We start from the raw sequence: 23,828 nt of genomic DNA on the forward strand, positions 1-23,828 counted from the left end.
CCGATATGACGTATTTGATAAAATGAGTCAGTCAGTAGATAAGAAGGGCAAATGCATAGAAAGATGGTTCACAAAGTTTCTTATGTAAGGTCACACAACGGCTAATTGTTTTTTGAAAAACAGACTCTTTTTAAAAATGCACGTCTCTATAACGCCAGAAAAATGCTTTCCGAGTCCATGTTTACATTATTTTATTCAAAATTGTCATCATGTATATCCGGATTACAAAAGGACTATAAAAAACATGGAGCATTACTCAGAGGTGATTTATTAAAAATTGTTTTTTTTATTTATTTTACCCTGAATTTAACTTTGTGCTTGTTAAAACGCAAGGATTGCATAATATAAAAACTTCCATGTTTAGTTCATTAGTACGCAAATTTTGAACAAGAAAAATTCAGGGTAAGATTTCAATTTTAGAATTCTGCAGAATGGAGATTTTCATGTCACTTTTTACACCACACCGCCGTCTAAACCTTTTAGATTGGTCAAGCTTTAGTTTACAGTATGAATGACGAGTCACCGGAAGAAGAGTTGTTTTGATGTTTGAATGGATTTGAAACGTGAACTAGCCTGTACAACAAAGTCAAATTTCTATTATTTTCAGTAAAAACGGGTTAGGTTAGCTAGGTTGGCTAGACCAATCAATGTTCTTCTCTTACTTCACAATGCGCCATAGTGCAAGGCCTTTTTTCGACTTCTCATAAAGTACAGCACGGCATTTAAAATGTATACGCGGCTAAAGGCTTAACTAACATGGCGGAATCAGAGCCACGTCGTTGAAGACAACCCAGCAAAAGTTGCAAATTATTATCTGCGCCCTAATTGACTCCTTATCCTTTAAGTTAATAATGGAATGAGATGTTTAGGTAGAGTGATATATGCACTTGTTTGTGGAAAGATGTTAGGTAGCTAGCTAGCTATAGTTGGTTAGCTAGCTAGCTAGACTCCTTTCCGTGTTTTTTTTTGTTATTGTTTTTTTGTTGATGAGAACGATGGACATGGGCCCGCTTCTTGGTAGGTAGAAAATATAAATAACAGAATACTGTAATCAATGAAATTCATTCAAATTCATTTTGGATCTTGTGCTTTTAATAGATCCATGAATTTTATTAATAGCTATTTTACCCTAAATAAATATCTGCAAATTTTCGTAAAAACTTTTGTTTACAAAAATAACTCATCTATTACATTAGCTAGATTAATTTCAGCATTGAAAAATGTCTTTTTTGTTTTTAATGCTCTTCTCTTGAGATTACTGAGTAGTGTTAAATTTCTATCAAATTGGAAATTATAATAGCTTAGATAAAGAAAAATGTGCAGCCGGCTGCTGCGCATGACTTTTGTTAATGTTCCTAAGGAGTGCCTTTCTAAAATTGTGTCATTTTTTTGTGTTTTTTTGGAAGAAATTCAGTTAAACAAAAAAACTTGGACTTGGTATAACTTATTTTTGGAAAGAAAAGGGAATAGCAAAGAGCCTCTATGTTATGGTTGATCAGATTTTTTGTCAATTTTTTTTAATTGGTTACTATGCAGATCTGTATTTTTGTATTATGTCTACTATGTTTCTAGAATGCTGTTTTTTTTAGCCCAGCAAAATTGTTTTAGTCTTGCCCAAAGTCATACAGTACAGTCCAGATGTAAGCGTACGCGTACGCTCAAGTTTCACACCTTTTTCTCGGAGGCGGTAGTTGTTTGTCTTTTATTCTTATTAATTATCTTGCGAGTCTTGTAAGTCATTAACTTGCGCGTAATAAACAAAAGATTATTGAAGAAAAAATAGCTTATTATAACTGCGCATAACTATTGTTAAATAGTGTTAACATAACTATTCCCAATAGCATAATTGCAAATGTTATTAACTCCATCAATGTGACACGAAGGGCCATTGTTTAATAGTTTTATTAAATAAAAGTTTTGCATGAAAACTAAATAAACTAGCAGGAAGGCATTGTTGGTTGCGCGGGTTAAATAAAGCTTTTAAGCGATAGAAATTATTATATTTTAACAAAGATTGAAACTTTAATTTTGATAGAAAAACTTTTTTAGATCGCGTTTTAGAAGTTTAAGAACAAAAAACGGTAATAGAAATGTTTTTTTAAGATCACATTTTAAAAGTTTAAAATTGAATAGCGGCGATACAAATGCTCTTTTAGATCGCATATTTCAAAAGTTTAAAAACGAAAAACGGCAATAGAAATGTTTTTTTAGATTGCATTTTAAAAGTTTATAAACAAAAAGCGGCAATAGAAATTTTTTTAAATATAGAAATGCTCTTTTAAGATCGCATTTTAAAAGTTTAAAAACGAAAAACGACGATAGAAATGTTTTTTAAGATCACATTTAAAAGATCACATTTAAAAGTTTATAAACGAAAGCAGCATTTAATAGTTGTGAACAATGCTTCTCATATGTTTCTTAAATTAAACGCGCTGAAATCTTTTTAAGTAATTAAATCAACAATACATTCTCGCAAATCAATACATTCTCGCGCAATGTATTATAAAACTTTGCGAAAGATTTTTATTATTTAATTACTTCACGCTTATATTTAAGGGAATAGCTTATCAATACATTTCCACAATGCATCTCGCTATTAGAAGAAATATAATTGCTCCGATATTTCTTTGTGAGCGCATTGTTTTTAACACGCAAATATAAACTCGCAAAATCCTTAGGGATTTAATTATAACAAAAGACAAACACTGCCGTCCTCCACGCAAAGGTGTGATATTAGTGTGTACGCGGTAGATTAAATTCAGACTATACTGTACATACAGGAAATTAATTTAGAACAGGGTACAGTACCGCTTAAATCTTACTTTAGGCGAGTTATACGATGTCGTATAACGATCTCATGTCTACATAAAGAACCTTTGCATATCTTTTATTTGCATTATGAACTTAATTGCTTATAATTGTTATCATTGTGCGTGAGTCATAACAATAAGATTTAAAGAATCCTTTTGTTCTTACATGTAACATGCATGCTATTGTTTAAAAGTGTTAACAATCACGGAAGCTATTAAAAGGTATTTTTTTAAAAATGAATTAACACTCGTAAAGCTTTAAAGATTTTGTATTTAATGTAAAATTATGTTTAAGCGAAATATGTAAAATCAAAGTGATCACACTAAAACTTTTTATAATAATAGCTTTGTATCTTGAGCATTGCTACCTGTTTTTTTATTTCTATTTTGAGAACACTCTTTCGATACTCGCGTGCCTTGATTTTTAAAAACAGTTTGTTACTGGCTTTTTATGTTTCGAGATGAATTCATTAGGTTGTGGCTTCATTAGGTTGTATAACGCAGAAGTCGCCGGTGGCATGCTTCAAAAATGTTTGACAATAGCAAAGTTTAACATGAAGCAAACTGTACAGGAGACTCAATTGTTAGAGTCTTCGCAGAACATCTCTTCTCACAAAACCGAGGAAAGGGCTGACTTATTGGCTGCTGTATCGTGTGGGAGACAGAACTTCTTGACTTAATTCGATATTCAATTTTTCCGATTATTATTACTAAACAATTTTTAAACTTTATTCAACATATATTTTTCTTTGGCATTACATCACAAGAACATTCGTCCGAAAGCTGTATTAAGGTACAGGACCTCTCCCATGTTCTGGTTATATTTAACTTGCATGGGTGCGCACTCTCCTCGCAGTATTTTCTGCGATGATGAAGGTCTCAGTGTAATGCACCAGCCGAGCATAAGAGTATCAGCATGAAGGAAAGGGGCCGACTTTAATGTTCTTTATACCTTACGTTCTTCATAATAACACCGACCGTTTTTGATCGTGGCATTCATTCAAATTTTACAATAAAATTATGTGGCAATTTTTTTGCTAACGCAACTACGGTATCGTCGTATTTTTAATTTGTCACACTCACAACTAAAACTCATGGTAAGGCCTGCCCATGTTAAATCGCCGCCAAGGGGAATCGAACCCCCTCTCCCGCACAAAGTGCGAGAGTTATAACCGCTAAACTACGGTGCCACAAAGGAATACCCATATAGTTAATAGTTTTGGTGTCAACTTTTTTTAACTGGCTGTAGTTGCTGAAGAAGATTGTTTCAGTTTTGTCCGTATTATTAGTCATTTTGTTATTATTCAGCCAGAGGTCGACTTGTGAAAGCTCGACCTACAAGACAAGGGTATCCAAGTTTTTATGGGATGAAATAATTATCATCTGCATATAGGTGGTAGTTTGAATTGATGACAGATTTTAAGCTTTAAACTTACATACCCTGTATAACAAATTCCTATTGTTTTTTTCCCTTGAATGCTAAACTAAAAATTGCGGCCTTGTGAAATTTTGTTAGTAATATTCACTGCTGTCTTGAACAGGAGTATAAATGACTTGTCACACAGAATTTTGTATGCTATATATAACTCTCTTGGCACACCAATACAATTGTTTTAACAAGCAATTGTAGTTACCTATAACTTCTAATATGTGTCCGAAGAATACAAAACATTCTCATGTATGTCAACACATTGAGTGTGTGACTTTTACAGAAAAATGTCAAGGCATCAGAATTGCCGAACTCGAAAACCAAAACTACCTTAGAAGTTTATTTATTTTTAATTTATTATAGTTTTCACATTCTTTAAAGCAGGTATAATTTTGATGCCAATCAAGGACAATGTTGAGTGACTGATCAAATATTCTTCTTTTGTTTGCATATTTTTAAGGGTGTAATTAAAAGGAACACCAAAACACTTGTATTAATATTACTTGTATTGATATTATTTTCTTTCTAAGAAAGATCATCAAGACAAGAGTATAGTTTATGTAAAAACTTAAAATTCAGCTTTGAATTTAAAACAAGTTGTACCTGTTTTACAAGGAGTATCTTTATCATTTGTCAAGGATCATTATCATTTGTTAAGGATCCTTATTGTTGGAATATTTCTAATTTTTCACCCTTTTCGTACCACACTTTATGGCATGCCAAAAGCAATAGTGGCATGTACAGAGGCGTGTACATGCCATCCCTGCTCAAGCCGGCTTGTGTAAAGGTGCATTATGCCTCTTTCCCAATCACAATACAGTTCTTTGTTGTATATTTTGTACACCCTTACTGTATAGAGAATGAAAATTAAAGAGATCAATCGCACTGCCAATGTGGCATGGAGTCCAAAAAGTCAACACCCAATATATTTAGCTGCTGGTACAGCTGCACAGCAGTTAGATGCAACTTTTAGGTTGGTACATCTTTGTTTTCTCAGATTATGTGTGTAGCGTTACTATTTCAAAAAAAAATTTACAAATCAAAAGATTCTGAAGCACATTTTCTAAAGGTTATATTTATTAAAGTTTTCAACCCACAAAAGCTCATTCCTATGAAAAGAGTAATATGAAAGTGAAGATTATTAATTTTATTCTAATCTCTTAAATTTTGATGCATATAGCTGATATTGTTAATTGCAGGTTTACCGGTCCTATCTAAACTGAATAACATCTTTATATTTTCATAAATACTCTAATTCATGAAAATTTATTCTTCCTTTAAAAAAATGTTTTAGCACCTCTGCTGCACTGGAGATTTACCATGTTGACTTGGCAAGTAAAGAATTTGACATGCCCATTGTTGGTACAATGCCTTCTGAGCATAGGTAAAACATATTTAAACAGTGTAATTACAATACACATTGTAATTACTAGTTGTTAGCCCGTGGAAAATTCTGCGGTCTCGCCCGTCCTTTTTATACCGCATTGCGTGCTTCTCGCTAATTGCGCAGCTTAGCTGCCATTTTGTGTGACAGACGGACAGACGTATACGGGTATTATAATATAGATTATACATATATATAGCTAATTTTCGAATGGTTTTGTTAATTATAGATTTCACAAGTTATTATGGACTGACCATGGCATGGAGTCAGAGGACCACCCAAATGGTGTTATATGTGGTGGAACAGACAATGGCGAAGTTTGTATACTAGACGCTGCTTCTATTTTATCAGGGGATCACGAGCTTGCAACTCTCCACACTTTAACAGATCATACAGGCCCTGTTCAAGCACTTGATATAAATAAGTTTCAAAATAATTTATTGGCTACTGGAGCATCAGACTCTGAAATATTTATTTGGGATTTAAAAAACCCAGCAACTGCATTGACACCTGGACCAAAAACTGCTCCGCCTGATCAAATTAGTTGTTTATCTTGGAATCATCAAGTACAGCATATTTTAGCGTCGAGCACACAGACAGGCAGGGTAGTTGTTTGGGACTTAAGAAAGAGTGAACCAATCATCAAAGTTGGAGACCAATCAGCTATGGTAAGACACTTATTATAATATTCATTTTGTGCGCTCAGAATTTTTGATTTTTGCTTCAGAGGTTTGTGTTTCAATTTTTGTGATACCTTTTTTTGATTAGTTTCCCATTTTTTTCTGATTAGTTTCACTATAAGTCGATTGCGTGGCACCCAGATGTTGCAACGCAAATGCTTATTGGTAACGAAGAAGATCGTTATCCAGTTATTCAGGTAAATGGCATGATTTTTTAGCTTTTTCATTTGCCTTTTTGTTTGAATAATATATGTATATTCAAATACTTGAATCAGTATTGTTTTATTTTCTCACATGTTATATCTAATATTGGCAATTATTTCTTATTTGAGAATCACACATTTTTACGGGATACTAGCTCGTTCTTAAAAGGAAACTGTTATTTTGAATAGGCACAAAGAACCACTCCAAACATGAATATCTCCTTAAATTGTTTGTTAAACGTATATGACATTATACAGGATTTAGATGAACATTTATTAAGGGTCTAACCAAATGGAAAATAAATTTCTAAAGCAGCTTTTTTGTTTGTTGATAATATGAAATATTAATAATCAATCAATTTCTAACTGTTCTTTCGTATAGCAGTTTTTCTGCAGGACTAACTGTTTGTTGTTAGAAAGAGACATAGAGAGGGATGATATAGAGATTTTTTGCCTTTGCACTTTTGGACTTTCTTAAACTGAATTAACATTAATTTTTAATTTTCTGTAGATGTGGGATCTGAGATTTGCAACATCTCCAATGAAAGTATTTGAGGGTCACTCACGGTTAGTAAAATTGATTTGCTGTTTAACAAATATCCTTTAGGGCTGGGCAAAGTTAATAAAACGTTAAATTATATACACATCCTATGTTCTGTTTTAATTTCAGAGGTATATTATCACTAGCCTGGTGTCCACAGGATTCAGATTTACTCATGAGTTGTGGCAAGGTATGTAACGATACTCTATGTAGTGGGGTGTCAGACTGATCTATTGTTGGACCTATTCTATTTTGTATGTATTATATCTTAATATTGAATTTTATCTCTTTCAGGATAATCGCATTTTATGCTGGAATCCAAACACACAAGCACAAAATGGTGAAGTATGTTAACCAATGTGTCAATTTAAAGTTAATAACAAAGAGATCATAGTCAAGAGAAGGCTCATGATGCTACTGCATAGTGACTTGTTGACTTTAGGTTTTTTCTCCCTTTTAGATTATATATGAGTTACCAACAACAGCTCAGTGGTGCTCAGATGTCACTTGGTGCCCGCGCAATCCAGGACTGATCTCAACGACAGCATTTGATGGTCATATCACAGTTAGCACTTTAATGGGTGGTTCTCAGCAAATTTTGCAACAACAAAATAGTCAGGTAGCATATTTTGCAGCATTCGTGCTGTTTCTTAAATGTAGTGTTTGTTGATTAAAAGTTACCTCGAATGACCCTACTTGTGCCAGGTAAAGGTGGGAGTATTGGAGTACTTGTACAAATAGTTTTGAGATAACGTATTTTAAACCATACCTCATGTTTAGTTTTGGCAACACCTTTTGTTGACGTTTACATTCATTTAGTACAATTTTAATCTTTGAAATACTTTCATTTGGTAACTGTTTTTTTTAATAGACCTCTAGTCCACATTATTTTTCAGAACCTTTTCCGTTTATTTTAAATATATTTAAACTTCTTCACATTTTGCTCTAATTGAATAATTATACAGGGTGACAAAGTTCAAAAACTTTAAAAGTGAATTAAATTTTTGAGAACAATAAGGAGACTAATAGATGTTAACAACAAAGGAAGTAAATTATTTAAACTATATATATATATATATATATATATATATATATATATATATATATATATATATATATATATATATATATATATATATATATATATATATATATATATATATATATATATATATATATATATATATATATATATATATATATATCAAGCATAAAAACATGCAATTGCACAACTTAAGCACATCAAACTACTAATTCTATAAACTGCTTTTTTTTATTTTAATGGCATAAGACTGCTTTGTATAGATAACTCTATCCCTGCTTACATCTCTGTTAAATTCATTACTGCTATAATTTATTGATGGTGTGAAAAAAACAATTTAGATATCAGATTCATTTGGAATTCAACAAGATTCCTTTAAACCCCCAGAATCTCCTGCTGAAGTCATTATCGAACCATTGAAGAAACCACCAAAGTGGATGCGACCCCCATGTGGTGCTAGATTTTCTGTATGTAAATAGCGTTTTTTTGTATTATTTTTTGTATTTCTCTTAGTTTTTACATGTCTTATTTTTTGTTGTATATGTTATTTGCAAATTATGTTATGTTTTTACAATTCTGTATTAGTTTGGTGGTAAACTAATTTCATTTGGAAATTTCAATGAACCAGGTGTACCGAAACAGGTAAGAAAAACATGTTTCTCTTTATTTACACCTGTGTTTTGTTTGTCTGCGTGATTTCATACTCATGCTACGGAAACACGAAATAGTGCATAAGCACAAAATAACAAACACTACATATGTACGATGGTTAAATTTTTGTAGGCTTTTTCACGAACTAACTTCTAGTTATATTTCCTGTATTTTGTTTAAAAATGGTTGTCAATTCACTAGTTTTTCCTACTTTTTTCCTACTTTAAATTGGTAGCTGAATCACTAATTTGTGCACCTGAGATATGTGCAACAAACCCTTGGATTTTTTAATAGATTTTTTTACTTCTATTCTTTGTCTTACAAGTAAAATAGTAGCTGCGAGTACCAATGGGTAAATTGTAGTAGTTAATCCAATCAAAAACTAATTTCTTTGTATGGATTTAGTTTTGTGCATGTGTATTTTTTTAAGTAAAACTTTTTTCCAGGTTCAAATTAGTCAGGTTGTTACAGAAACGGAATTTGTTAGGCGGTCACAAGAACTTGAGAGTGCTTTAATGGGTGGTCAGCTGATTGAGTTCTGCGAGATGAAAATAGTAGAAGAGAGAAGTGAAAAAGAGACACTGTTATGGCAATTTTTAAAGGTACATAATTCATGCTATATTATACCTTGCAGCTGCATTTATATCTATATTCATTTTCGTTTTAAGACAAAATATAAAAGTCGCTTTTTAACGACTTGGCATACAAGTAGTTTTGCAGTGGAGCTTAGTGTAACTGACTAAATGTAATTTTAATATTATGACTATCCGTGACAAAGATATTCTTTCACAAATTGGTTACTTCTTGGTATAATGAAACATAATGTCAAAACGTTTGAAAAAAGTTAGTATAAAAACTTGTATTTATTGATGCTTTTAGAGTAACTTCCACAGTGAACCAAGAATGCAGTTCCTGGATTTACTGGGTTACAACCCGCAGGAACTTTCTCAAAAAGTAAGTTAGTGTGCTATGTCACGTGTGTGTTCTGTGTGGCTGTTTGGTACCATGACTCTATGTCACGTGTTCTTTTTGGTACCATGATGACTTTGCAAAAAATTGCTTTTGAAGAACGCTTTTTCTAACATTTGTGCATGTCAGTTAATTCGAAAATTTATTTAGATATCTGGACTTGCTAATGGTCGAGAATCTGCATTAAACGACTCACTTGGTGTAAACGCCGCCGAGTTGGCCATGAAGATCGAACAGTTAAAAGCTGGCGAAGAAGACGAGAACGCTTTATTTGGCAGTGACACTCCACTGGCTGACCAAAAGGTACACTTCGGGTTATTATTTCGGCAAATCTATTTTATGTTCTCTTCTTTAGGTTCACTTGAATGTGAGTAAAAACAGTTTATGTCGTAAATAGTATTTATGTCCGAACTGTCCAATCTCTAATATCCTTATAAAGTAAATGGACTTGTAGAAGTTGTGTGACGAATTGCTGACAATACAAGTTGTATGAAAAGCACATTCGGAATAACTGATTCAATCAGTCGTTTTATCGCACTTAATTTTTTATCTGAAACCTTCAGACACCACGTGACGATGGTTCCGCTGCTTTTGATGCGATTGCAACTGGAAATATTTCGCAAGAAAATCTAGAAGGTATGTTATATATTTTTTCTTATTCACTGTACTTACGTTGACCTATCACGAAGCGGGGTAGGTATGAACGTTGTGAATATATTTTCTTGTCTTTTTGGTATTTAGAAGAAGAATATGTGAAAGTGAAAACCGAGCCGTTCTCCATTTCAACCAGCGATGGTAAGGCAAATTGTTTGCAACCAATGGAATTTTCAAATGGTAACTTGTTTCGTGTTTGGAAAAGTTTTGTTTTCCTTTTTAGATACGGACGGATTGGTGTGTCAAGCTTTGCTTACTGGAAACTTTGAAGCAGCAGTAGATGTGTGTTTCAATGACAAACGAATGGCGGATGGTCTTTTGCTTGCTATCGCTGGTGGGCCAGATTTATTCGCTCGTACCCAAAAGCGTTATCTTGCACAGGCGCAAAGCACTGTTTCTAAGGTTAGTTTCACCCGTTTGGCTGTCTTGCTGTTTTGCTGAAAATCTTTTCGTCTTAAAAATTCTTCTTGCGCTCAGAATCCCAATTTTGTACTCTTACTTAGACCGTGAACATTTTGATAATTTTATCGTTTCTGAACTTAAACTTAGTTACTGCGTTTTTGTCCCTAATAATTGTACGCTTCATTGTTGCAGGTTATATCAGCTGTGGTAAATCGAGATTGGAAGGGTATTGTTGAAAACACTGTCATTGACAACTGGAAGGAAGCATTGTCGATGTTAGTGACTTACAGTAAAGCCGAAGAATTTTCCGAGCTATGCTGTGTGCTTGGCGACAGGCTGGAAAATGAAGCCAATGATTACGACTCAGCGATTTTGTGTTATGTTTGCGCTGGCGATGTGGAAAGAATGGTTTCATGCTGGTAGGGTTATTGTCTGTTGTCGCTACTCCGGTTCAGCCTTTCTATTTTAAGTTATGTCACGTCAGCACTAAATTCCCGGACGTGAAATGTATTTCACCTGTTTCACATCGACAAGCTTGTGTTTCGTGTTGGCAATTTATATTTTGTTTTTCGATTGTACGCTTTCACGAACATTTAATAACTGACATGAACGGTTAAATTTAGAGTAAAACTTTGAAAGTTCCAGTTACGTCTAAATCAAATAAACCGTTGTCGGCAAAAATATGCTGACGCGAATTATGAATTTATGAATACATGGGCACTTACTTCAGCATTTGCTAGGTGCCGGCGTCAAGTGGAAAGGCTGCCATTAATAAGCAATCCCTTAAACCCTGAAGGAACGCGTTTGTTTTTAATTTTAAATTTCCTATAAACCGATAAATGTTTTATCAGCTTGAAACAAGTCAAAACTTGTCTAGTACATCATTGCTAGGATGTCTCCGGCACGCATTTTGTTGTTGTTTTTCAGGACGAGGTCTTCAGACGGTTCAAACCCTTCCCCTCTCACCTTGCAAGATCTGGTGGAAAAAGTGATGGTGTTAAAGAAATCTGTGGAATCTGAACGTTATCAAAGTGAGAGTGTGCACCTTTCAAAACAGTTAAGGTAAGGAGGGAGGTCTCCTTATTTTTATGACAATTTTCAAAATTATATCTCTTGGCATGAGTTTTCATTGATATTGTTTGTTATAGTGATTATGCAACGCTGCTCTCGTCACAGGGTAGTCTACAAACAGCTATGGTTTATTTGTCAACGACCGATGACCAGGTAATGGGTCCCTTCTTTCATTTATTTCGTGTTTTTTGTCCGTTCCCTCGTTTTTTGGGTCTCGAATATTGTTTGACTTTTTTAAAATTGTCTCCAAAACTAATTTAAAATTTTGTTTTCTCTTTTTTTAAAGCTGATAGGTAGATAGATTACAAACAAAAATTTGTGGTCTGTGGAATTTTTCAATAAAAACATGTGTATGGTTCCTGTATAATTATTTTTTCTAGGGAGTGAATGTTATGAAAGAACGCGTGTTCAAAGCACATGGTAACCTGCCAGGCTACCCTCCAGAGTCTCCATTTCAAAAAGTGGACATCCGTCCCCAGCAATATAACAGGCCAGCTCAACAAAAAGTAGGTTTTTTAGTTTTAACATTACAATATAAATTAGCTTTTTATAATAACACAAGGGAGATATAAACATCTGTCGATATTTAAGGGAACAGATGCTAAAATGTCAGAAATTAATTGATAGTTTTTGCGAGGTGATAACATGTTGATATTTTCTAGGCTGCAACACCTACGTATGGACGAACCACATTTTCACCCAACCCGATTTCACCGAACCAACCATCACATGCTCCGAATCAGTTTAGTCCATCTGCTGTGAACCCTCCATCATACTTCAACCCAGCATCAAGCATGCACAACCCGGTGTCCATAGGTCAAACTAGTGCATACAATCCTGGACAGTCACACTCGAATATGTACCAAGCACCGAATAATCCATCTAGCATGATAACTACAACGTATTCTGGACCACCTCCTGGTCAAGTACCGCCGCCTAAACCTAGTTACCATAATCAACCTAATTACCAGCCTCCGCAAGCAAACTTTAATCAGAATCCCAATCCAAATTCTTTTTACAATCCGATGGCTAATACTAATATGCATCAGCCACCAGTGTACAATCCTGCTGGAAACACGAGCTTTAATAACCAGGGCCCACCACCCATGCCAACAATGATGCAGCCGACATCTCACGCTCAAGGTGGGTCGACTTATTGGTTGCGCTTAATCGTTTCACTTAACCGATTTCCCTTGTGTTCTGAGAATAGAGTTCATTTGCTTTTATATGCTGGATTTTTTTAATAGAATTTACACCTCCCCCGCCACCCGGCGGCACTGGTCATCCAATGTCAATGAAAGCAGCTAAGCAAGAAATATCACCTTCAACTAATCATCCTCAACCGATGAATTTTTATAACCCAGGTGCAGCCCAGCCACAACTTCCTGGTAAGAGTTAATTTTTCAACAATTTTTTTCTTTTTCTATCTTCTTTATTTGTAAATGTTTATATATGTTGTGACAGGTAACACTCCACCGGGAACAATACCGAATTCAACCATGTTGCCTCCACGAACTTCAATGCCTGGTCAAACTAACCTTCCTCCACAGCCACCAAAGAAGGTATATTTAACTTGATGTATCGTTTGACACATATATAACGTGTGGAACATACCTTATTGGAGAAAAAAAAGTCGGTAAAAATATAGTCGGTAAAAATTTTAGTCTCAAGAAAATTTAGTCATTTAAGGAAATTTTAGTCACATTTCCCGACTTTTTTTCCCCGATAAGTTACCATGGAAATAGAATAGAGATTCTCTATTTCTACCTCAATGAATATATAAAACTAGTCGTTAGCCCGTGGAAAATCCACGGGTTCGCCCGTCCTTTTTATACCGCATTGCGTGCTTCTCGCTATTGCGCAGCTAAGCTACTATTTTGCGTGACAGACAGACAGACGTATACGGGTATTATAATATATATAGATGGGTATTATAATATATATAGATGCGATGCACAAAAGATGCACTTCCCTTTCTATCTTCTTGGTAAACAATTCAGTGTTATTCTTACACTTCTAAGAAACCTAAATTTTCGGTTTCACCTGGATGTTTCTTAGCTTTGGTAGAATTTTTAAAAATATTTGTAGCCTCTGTTTTATACCGTTAAAATACTTTTTAGGTTTTTGTCACTCACATGTAGCTGTGTTTACTTTCTTTAGGCGCCAGAACCTCCAAAACCCGAGGTGATCAAAGGTCCAATTCCATCTGAGCACATGGTACTGCAACAAACGTTCGATGCCATTTTAGATCGCTGCAGAAATGCTTCGAATAATCCAGTACGTGAGATTTTGAAATAACCCATTTTATTCAAACTTCATCCTAATTTTCTTTCATCTAATCCTATGGTTCTATTTTTTAGCAAACAAAACGGAAGATAGAAGATGTAAAACGAAAATTAGAAATTCTTTACGACTTGCTTCGTGAATCTAGGGTGAGTATTATTGCATTCTTACACTTCAGACTTCGTTTTTTACACTATTTTTTACCGGTATAATAAGTTGAATATTCTAACACTATATTAGCGCACTCCCAATTTCTATAGGGTGGCCAGTACTCCTGGAAACCCCTTAAAATTCGTGTTAAAAAACTGCTGAAAAGTTGCAAAAACTTCTGGAAATAAAAAACGTCTTTTTGTTGAAATAAATTATACCTGGAAAGAGGTCAAAAAAGTTCTGAAATTTTTTTTGGAAAACAAATGGCCTCTCCTTTTGACTGTGTAAATATTTGGCCCCAGACATAGCGCACACAAAAGAATAATCTCCAAAATGGTCTCTAAATTACTTTTATTGTTTTTTGTATCTATCTATGAATCGTCTTTAAAAACAGCTAAAATCAGGAACTCATAAACTGTGGTAAGCAAAAAGTACACTAATCGTTTTTGCAAAATTTTGATATGTTTACAATATTGTAAGGCTATGTATTCTATGGTATACTATATATATAGCATATCACAGCGTTAAACAGTTCTATATCTGAAGACATTTAATTTCACTGCGCACCTGAACAATGCGGTAAAAACAGAGTAGTTTTTGCATCTACATCGTGTCCACAGACATTTGATGGTGATTACTTCTCAAATTTGTAGGTATCACAAAACGTGTTAAATGGCTTACACCAGATGATTCAAGGTAAGTGTATTTGTTAATCTGCACATCCATTTCTTGTTTATTCATTCATTTTTTGTTCATTACTTCCTTCGTGAGTTATTTCATTAATTCATTCATTCATTCATTTATCCATTCATTCATTCTATTCATTCATTTATTTATTTATACTATACTCAATATTTAATTATTCACATTTTTTTCGTTTAGTCTGTCAACAATCCGATTACATGACTGGCATCCAAATCCACACTCATATGATAACCACTGGAAATTTCTCTGAAATCAGCTCTTTTATGCCTGGCTTGAAAACATTGATGCAAATTGCTGGTCAGCTCAAAGTTTAGTTCTTCGTAAAGAAGTCTTTGGTGCCAGCAGCGGTGCGTGTGTAGCTACGTACGTTTTAACATATTGTGACAGCGTGGGGTGATTGTTTAATTTTTATTCGGACGAAAAGAAATGACAGAGTAATAGTTTATTTGTATTTATAAAATTTTGAATTAATCAAATTTTCAATAACGCGAACTGGCGGAATTATATTCTTAACCGGTCGTTGTATTTCATCTTTGTTTTAAATCCCTTCTAGATACTAGTTTATTAGTAGTTTGGGTGCAAGGTTGTTAGATGCCGCTGTGATTTAATGAATATGCGTAATGGTCTGTGATTCTCCACTGGGTTCATGTGAGATTAGCTTGCAAGCTGCTTTATATTTGCGCATAATTAATCATGCAGAATATCTGATATTTTCTATGCTTTGTGATTAGCTCGACGATACGTATAATTTGTTACTAACAAAAAGAGTAGAAAAAATCTCTGCCTTCACGAAACAGAAAAACATTTTTTACAAAGAGAACTTTTATAAGACGATATCAAAACATGCAGTGAACGCTTTTCGAGAAATATGAAGTTGGAAGTTCTAATTTGCGTAACTGCGTTGGCCTGTGTGTTTGCAGAAGCACCTTTAGAAGCAAAAAAAAACTCGTATGGCATTGAACTTAAAACGACTTTGTTAGGAACAGAATTAAATTATTTAAACCCAGAAATCGATGTCAAAGGTAAAGTGGTGAAAGACTTGAAAGTAGACAGTGATGACGCTAAATTGGTTCTAGCCATGATCACTCCAAAATCAGGTGATGTAATTCTCTTTCATAATAAAATGAGTGTCGAGGGAGATCTACCGAAATATTCGTACAGCGTAAAGAAGAGAAAGCCCGAATACGTAGGAATACACGGTACGCACGATGGGAAATCACGTGACACAATAAGTGCACCAAGTAAGCTTGCAAAAAGCGTTTCTCCCCCCGAACCTCCACCCGACCCTGATGTGCCGATCGAATTGGGTGTAAAAAAGCCAGAAGATGAAAATTCTGAAGCATCTGGCTTAAGCGAGGAGAAAAACATGAATAAAATGGAAAATTATAAGGCTGAAGATCCACCTCCATCTGATCCCGATATTCCGATTGAACTGGGTTCAGCCATTAAAGAGAGTGACGACAAAGATGATTTGGATAATGAAACAACGGAAGGAGAAGACAAAGTGACATATCTACCGATACGCACACCTAGTCAATTTGTCATGATGGATGATGACAATGAGAACGGACAGGGTGAAGATGAGAACGCGGAGCAGAATACACAACATGTTGTTAAACGTGATATCACCGCGAAAACCAGTGGGGACGGTACCGGTTACAGGTCCAATTTTTCGACGACGATAGCTCATAACACTGATGGTGACTTTGACGGAGAGTTACTGAGAGATAAAAATGCGAAAAACGTATTCGAATCCGACAATCAAAAAAATATGCCCGGGTTATCTCGCAAACGCCGGTCTTTGGCTAGTCCACACAAACAAAAAAACAAGCCGAAACGAGAAAGAAAACATAAAAATAAAAGAAAGGTAAAGAAATTGAAATCAAGAGTGAGGTGGATGTTGAAGAATGCTTTGATAGACAAGCGCAGCTCGAAACGCAGTGATATAGAAGCTGACAAAGCTCTACTAAAAACAATCGAAAATCTTAACATTATGGCAACTAAGCGAGACATAACAACAGAGAAGAAACCAATGAAAAAATACATGAATAATTTGGCGCATGATGTGCGAGGAGTATTGAGCGAGGCAAAACTTGCGTTAAAAGACACTGGCAGAGTTATACGCGGCCTTAGAAGAGTAATAAGTGGAACGAGTGTTCTCACCAAGTTCACCAACAACGCTGTAAAATTTGCTAAATATTTTTCTATGGAACCGAATAATGCTACAATCGATTATTTGGAGGAGAAAGCGATTGTGTCAGTACTGGAAGCACAAAGAGCATCGAATGAAGCGAGAGAGGCCGCAAGGTTAGCTAAAGCTGCTTATGTTAAAGCGCAAGCTGCTGAAAAACGAATGGAAGTGGCGTCAAAGGGACGAAACCCGAAAAACATGATACAGTATTTGAGAACAGTGGGCAAACAGGCAAATAGAGCCTCGAAAGCAGCTAGAATTGCGTCAAAATACAAGAACAAAAGTGAAAAGGATGTAATGATCATGGATCAAGAACTAAGGAAGATGGGTTCACAATTGGCTGCGGAAAATAGACTGGACGCAGCTCTAAATAACGTAACAGCGCATAAAAGTTTTGGGGAAAGAGTCCAAAACTTAAGAAACCAATACGCGTTTAAAAATGAAGGAAACGACGAATCCAATGAAGAAAAAAAATCTTCTAGTGAATCAAAAGTGTCTCCAGAACCCAAGAAATTGTCTTCCTTATCCCAAATATCACCCGATATACAGTTGCTACTACCCAAGGCTTTCATGGAGAGCGAAAGAAATTTAGAGAACAGAGGAAAATTTAGTGCTAAAAATGATACTAAACCTAACTATGCTAATTATTTCCAAATGAAACAGAAACAACTAGAAAAACAATTGGGTACTGTTAAAAACTATACCTCAGAATCACTAACGTCAGAATCACCTGACAAAAAATCGCCCGCGCCGAACGCCTCCTTACAAAACACAGCCGATATGATTTCGCCTAGCGCGATTGCAGAATTGAAACCCGAAGTCTCTAAATTCGACGACAGGCAGCCCGATGATGAGCTCGAGTTAGAATACATAGCAAGTTTGAATAAAAAGATTGCACGCATCAAACAGCAAGAGGAGGAAGCCACACAAAGATTAAGAGCTGTAGAATTAGCTCGAACGTTTGCAGCAGCTAAAGCACATTCAGCGGAAGATTTGAGCCCTATTGATGTAAGTGGTATCGTTAGGTCTCACATGGGAGACGTATCACCAAGCAAGGAATCTTTAAAGTGGCGTAAAATAAAATTAGCAGACTTACCAGAAAGTTTTACGAAGGATATTGCTAGTTTTCAAAGAAGCAAACTATCGCAAGAACCAGCAAAGAAAGCACCATCTTTAATGACATCCGCAATTCCTGACAAATACGCTTCGCTGAAGTCAAAAGTCACGACGCACGAAACTGCTACATCGCATACGTCATTTGTTACAAAAAAAGGTTTGGTCCATGGTAAGAAGAAATCAAATGCTCATATATTTCCTGGAGAGTATACAGGATTTAAAAAACAAGATATCGCTGGTCCGCCCATAAACAGGATCGAAAAAGCAAGGGTATACGAAGACCGACGTCATTCTCTTTTAACTACAAAAAGCGATATTTCTTCACCTAGAAATGCCGTGGTCACACCTAAAACAGAAGATTCATCTCCCATAACAGCTGTAAGAAGCAACGTACCTTACAGATCAGGAGAAATCTCTTCTAAAAATGAAATCATAACAGATGTTTTATCCTCTCCAAAATCTCACGTTATTTTATCAAATTCAATTGCAAAGAGTAATATTGCATCTAATAAAGCAAGTAAAAACAGATACAGTGAAATTGAGGATGCTTTATCCGAAGATGAAAACACTGTTGTAGCGGAAGATAACGATGCTACACGAAAACGCGGAAAAATTGAAAGCGAACAAAAATTAGCGACACATTTAGGCGATGGAGATTCAGATCAAGGTTCGATTGATGAGTCAGAGTCTGGGAACGAATCAGGGGATTATGATGACGAGGCGGTAAAAATGGATGTGCACGCCTCTAGAAAATCAAACTTTGCTGTTGTGAAGAAAATTGACAAGGGAGCTGTATCAGTTACCGTAGCTGTTCATCACAACAAGCGCAGTAATTCACGGCGTGGAAAGAAATTGGAAGATTTTATCGATCCGTTCGGGTTTAATCGGGTTCAACACACCAACGAAGGTAGCATAACATCTAGGAAATACATTCCGAAACCTTCGGATTATGACAAAAACGAGTACAGACTTTCCTATAATTCAAAACCACTATTGTTTGGTGAAAATACCAAAATATAAATTTAGTTCTTTTTGTAAAATTGTAAATATGTTGTTATAGTTTCAGGTTTAAGAATGATAAGATAGTATCTACTTTAGATAGTTTCGAATCGTTAACTACACCAAAAGAATATTGCGCTTTAACAAGCTTGAGGATCAAACATGGCTTCTTTTCTAACATTACGGAACATGAAGCAGTCAAAAACAAAGTTTTATAATAATATTTCTCGTTTACAAATTATACATTCTAGCTTCGGTTATAAATACATCAGTGCCTTAAAAACATGCTAAAAATTTTTAATGAAATAATGAGATTTTCGCGCTTTTTTTAATTTTCACAAAGACCGAAAATCATTTTGTCAGAGTTTTTGACTTCGCGAATTTGCTATTTTTGATGACGTATTATAACTATCATAGAGACAAATAAAAATTTCGAAACAAGCCCCTTTTTATGGAATCAAATAATTCTTTAAAAAAAATTATGGTTTTTAATTAAAATTTATTACAGAAAATATCAAATTTAACTAAATCATCAAAATGACTTCTTTCAACTTTGAAGGAGCGTTCAACACTTGCCTAAGTTATAGCGTTCCACACTAACATCATTTAAACATCGTTGTCAAAATCGATACCTTCTTCTTGTAATGCAGGATAACGACCGGATACCAAAGCGTTCAGAAAAGGACCAATCTGAATGCAAAATACAAAAGTAAAAACAGACTTTCATCGGTTCGTTTTAGCAAATGGAGTCGTTATCTACGCACGTGGATAACCCGCATTGCCAAGATTAAACCTTCACACCTAACTACCCCGCGAATGTTAAAATACTCTTCGTAACCTAACTGTAGGAGAGGTGGGGGGGGGAACCATTTCAATTTAGTAACACCCGCCCCCTCCCCTTAATAAGTCACCCGCACCTACAATTAGGTTATGAAGAGTAAATAGCGGAATCGCGATACTTGATGCCGCAAAATTTCACCTTTTTTAATTCGGTTGGCGCGAAAAGAGATCTTGCGAAATGTCTGCTTTTAGTGCAGGTAAAGTCTTACAAAAATAAGAGCACTTAGTTCGAGTTTCAAATTCAAAATTAGCAGGCCTACTTAATTAAGAATGCACGTAGCATTTTTGGTCCAAATAACAAATCTCACGGGGCTAACGACTGGTTTAATATAACGCTAGAATGAGCTGTTACTAAGTGTTGGGAATAGACATTCATGGCGTAACTTTTTAATTAATCAGAAAAAATCACCAATAAAAAAGTCGAAAGCTTACCTCGCTTGGAGTACCTAAAGCCTCGCCCAACATTTTTTCGACGTTACGAGTCATTGTCGTCTTTTGCTGCCAATTTAAAGGGAAGGTGATATCCTTCAGTGACAAATTTGTGCACTAAAAAAAGGGGAATTATCTGTTGAAGAAAACGGCCTTGTATATGTTATAGAACTTTCAGGTGTACAGAAGAAGAAATTGTAATACAGAATGTGAACACTACATACCATATACCAAAAATTGATAGATGTTGTTAATTCGGAGTCGAGAGTGGACTCTATGTAATGCCACCTAAGAAGAAGTTCCAAATACCTAATTCGCGGTAATTTTCGCGCGTACTAATTTCTACGCAAATAAACTATATAAACTTTTATGTGCATATGCCAAATGGCTACGAATTACCAATATTGAGCTTTTTTTTTTTTGCGGAATATCCCTCCTCCCTGCGCACATTTTCTCCTTTTCCACCATTAACAATATAGAGAACGCAAGATGTAGGAGACGATGTAAGAACACAAAAACAGGAAGATGTATTTACGACGATAGGGTGAAAACGAAAAAAAAAAAGAAAAGAATAAGGCATTCAAAATTTGAAATATTAATTTTAACCCTGAAAACTGTACACCTGTTCGATCATTGAAAGTATTTTTAATGTTTATTACGATCGACATACAATAAACTAGAAAGTCTTTATTATTAGTTGGACGCACAAGCGCGAAGCACGTAAATTTTCAAGCTTAAACGAACAAAAAAATATAATAATTTCATACCAATACATGGGTATATAAAGTACATCGCCAGGTCCCACAACAGCTTCCATACCTTTCGCATGCTTTAGCAATGGAAATCGATCAAAGTCAGGATGCTCAAAATCAACCTAAATAGAAAGAAGAACACGACATTAAACCTACGAATGGTAGGGTATAGCGCTATTTATTATTTCCATTACTAAAACATAAGAACATTTTTTCAGACTGAGTGGGTAGGTCTAGCACGTCAATGTATCATTTTATACACACCTGACTCTGTCTGTCGCATGGATGATGGTACGGATAAGGATACAAACATCGGAAATATTTAGGATGGAACAGTAACACTCTCTTGTAGCCATGCACTTGCGCGAAAAAGTTTTGCTGTTCGTCGTAATGCACAGGTGTTATATTACCCGGCATGCCGATCAAAAGTAAATTCGAAGTCAAATCTCCCCAACCAAACTCCTTCTGCTGGTGATCTAGCCAAGACCAATGAAACTTCTTAAAATCATTCATAAGATTCACACTCACTGTGTCAGTCAACATTTGTTGATAGTACAACCGCTCGTCACCAGGTTTCCACGAACGAAACTTCCTTGCGAATTCAGGGAAAGTCATTTCGAGTTGTTTTGTTGGAGGTATGAATTCTTCATCAGCGCGTTTGTCGTTGAAATACATAAATTTATCTGTTTTCGACGAGAAAACCGTTTTCTTGTCGCTTCCAACATTTTCTATGAGATAATCTAGTGTCCACTTATTGGCTGGTTCAGTAAGTCCGGTACCAGTTAGAATAACAGGTTGCTAAACAAAAAAAACATGCAAAGTTTGAGAAAGGAAGTCCTAGAAAAGTTAAAAACCAGCTAAGGAGTGGTGTTTTTGGAAAAAAAATGCGAAATAAAACTTTCTGTACCAATTTTCTACACGACGTTTTTATTTCAAATCCATATTTAACAGGACTTGATATCGGTGATATTTGATATCGGTGACGAACCTACAATTAAATCAAGACCTAGGAAATGCTTAACATTACGACAAACACGCCTACCTGTCTTGCAATCAATTTATCTGCCTCTGCATCGCGAAAATCAAGTCTTGGAATGTCTGTAGTTTCTATAAAATCGTATCTTTTATAGTGACGGCCATCATGATCGGTAAAATAATTTCCCGCCTCATTTAAACCAGTCCGTTTTCCCGCCACATTCATTTTCAAACCATTCACCGTGATCCCGTTAGTTGCCATAGCTACTACTGTAGTTACCAGTCCTCTTCATGCTCCACCTGGTATAAATCAAAGTTTGATGCAGGTAGGTTTCCAATAAAGCCCGTAATTGTTGTGCAACAGTTGTTGTTGTAAATATAGAATGAATTCTATCTATCAACATCTTTGGCCACTTTGCTGTACAACAGTTGTTCAACACTTTTTATGCTATTAGAAACCGACTATAAATCACACAAAATAAACGGAAAAACAACAATTTAAGAAATTTTGCGGTGAGACATTCTCTTGTTAACCTCTAAAGACAAATGGGCGTGTATAACTTTGATATTTTGTTATGTACAATAATTATGTACGCTTGCTTTGTGTATATCAAAAAGGAAACCACAATTTTAATTTAAAACTGATATTTAGAACATTAAGTATACATTTTTTCAGCAACTTTTCGTAAAACCATCGTAAAAACTTTTCATCCTTCGAATCTGAAATCGTACTCGTGTATTTACACAATCGATATCTTTAGAAATGCAAGTTAATCTGCTACTCAAATATATAGCGAACACAATGTAAATGGAAGCAAAGAATTGCACAATCAAACAATGCAATGTCAATTAATTCTTTGCTGCAACGAAATATGCGCGCAACGCATTGTATGTTTCAACAAAATTTAAACAAAACACAATTCTTACCAAATAACCGTCGCTCCATGCAACTTTCATTCACTTTTGATTTTTATAATATACGTTTCTTTTTCTATATTCTGCAAACAAAACAAAACGTCATTCACTCAAAAACAACAACAATTAAAAAATTAAAGCTAGAGTCACATCACATAAAATATTTTTAAAAATGTGATAACTTAAAGGTAGGCTATTTTCGTTTAAGTGAAAACCCACCTCAAGTCAATTTCTTACTTGTCAAAATCTTATTTTCAAAAGTACTTTATGAAATAACATAAATCAAAGCAATTTATTTTTTCTTGTGTTAATTTCATTGTATGGCAAAACCATGTGACAAACAAGAACAGCTGAAACACGTGACAAAACATCAAAACTTGTTTTTGTGGTAAAATTATTTCTGCATATTTGGTAAACTACGATATTAGTAAAAAACAAAAACATATAATATCTTTTAAACTCTACTTCATTCCTTGAGTGATATATATTTAACTAACCATGACAGATTTTTTCTAGAAATTTAAAAAAGCATTAATTATCGAATGAACGAATTAAGGTTTAGGTACAATTTCGTTTTTGAAAAAAGCCCATCGACAATTAACGGCGAACTAATGGTTTTTATTACCGCAAATTAATT

General features: G+C 34.8%; 2 protein-coding genes across 2 annotated transcripts; one reads left to right on the plus strand and one right to left on the minus strand.

The window, feature by feature from the left end:
• Window positions 1-762: 762 nt before the first annotated feature.
• LOC130654076 (protein transport protein Sec31A-like) lies at window positions 763-15,487 on the plus strand. Its single transcript, XM_057456602.1, has 28 exons — window positions 763-869; window positions 5,097-5,212; window positions 5,534-5,623; window positions 5,853-6,291; window positions 6,414-6,500; window positions 7,018-7,073; window positions 7,177-7,237; window positions 7,342-7,392; window positions 7,508-7,666; window positions 8,431-8,556; window positions 8,675-8,731; window positions 9,187-9,342; window positions 9,620-9,694; window positions 9,860-10,012; window positions 10,273-10,345; window positions 10,451-10,504; window positions 10,587-10,765; window positions 10,958-11,184; window positions 11,693-11,827; window positions 11,914-11,989; window positions 12,217-12,342; window positions 12,499-12,979; window positions 13,084-13,224; window positions 13,301-13,398; window positions 13,997-14,113; window positions 14,197-14,268; window positions 14,923-14,965; window positions 15,152-15,487. The coding sequence occupies exons 2-28, from the start codon at window positions 5,100-5,102 to the stop codon at window positions 15,286-15,288; spliced, it is 3,582 nt and encodes a 1,193-aa protein (XP_057312585.1). The 5' UTR covers window positions 763-869; window positions 5,097-5,099; the 3' UTR covers window positions 15,289-15,487.
• A 3,757-nt stretch (window positions 15,488-19,244) lies between these two features.
• LOC130654084 (hypoxia-inducible factor 1-alpha inhibitor-like) lies at window positions 19,245-23,372 on the minus strand. Its single transcript, XM_057456613.1, has 7 exons — window positions 23,204-23,372; window positions 22,344-22,576; window positions 21,566-22,099; window positions 21,317-21,423; window positions 20,774-20,837; window positions 20,553-20,666; window positions 19,245-19,970 (listed from the first exon to the last, which is right to left on the minus strand). Exons 2-7 carry the CDS (start codon window positions 22,536-22,538, stop codon window positions 19,887-19,889), a joined length of 1,098 nt encoding a protein of 365 aa, XP_057312596.1. The 5' UTR covers window positions 22,539-22,576; window positions 23,204-23,372; the 3' UTR covers window positions 19,245-19,886.
• Window positions 23,373-23,828: the final 456 nt, after the last annotated feature.

The sequence above is a fragment of the Hydractinia symbiolongicarpus genome, chromosome 8, assembly GCF_029227915.1.
Source record: "Hydractinia symbiolongicarpus strain clone_291-10 chromosome 8, HSymV2.1, whole genome shotgun sequence".
NCBI classification, from domain to species: domain Eukaryota; kingdom Metazoa; phylum Cnidaria; class Hydrozoa; order Anthoathecata; family Hydractiniidae; genus Hydractinia; species Hydractinia symbiolongicarpus.

Coding starts and splice junctions, on each gene's coding strand:
- LOC130654076 (XM_057456602.1), top strand. CDS start 5,100: ATGAAAATTAAAGAGATCAATCGCACTGCCAATGTGGCATGGAGTCCA. Junction 10,346..10,450: donor TTCGCAAGAAAATCTAGAAG/GTATGTTATATA, acceptor TTTGGTATTTAG/AAGAAGAATATGTGAAAGTG. Junction 14,114..14,196: donor GAAATGCTTCGAATAATCCA/GTACGTGAGATT, acceptor TCTATTTTTTAG/CAAACAAAACGGAAGATAGA.
- LOC130654084 (XM_057456613.1), bottom strand. CDS start 22,538: ATGGCAACTAACGGGATCACGGTGAATGGTTTGAAAATGAATGTGGCG. Junction 21,424..21,565: donor CATGCGACAGACAGAGTCAG/GTGTGTATAAAA, acceptor CTTTCTATTTAG/GTTGATTTTGAGCATCCTGA. Junction 20,667..20,773: donor CTATCAATTTTTGGTATATG/GTATGTAGTGTT, acceptor CCCTTTTTTTAG/TGCACAAATTTGTCACTGAA.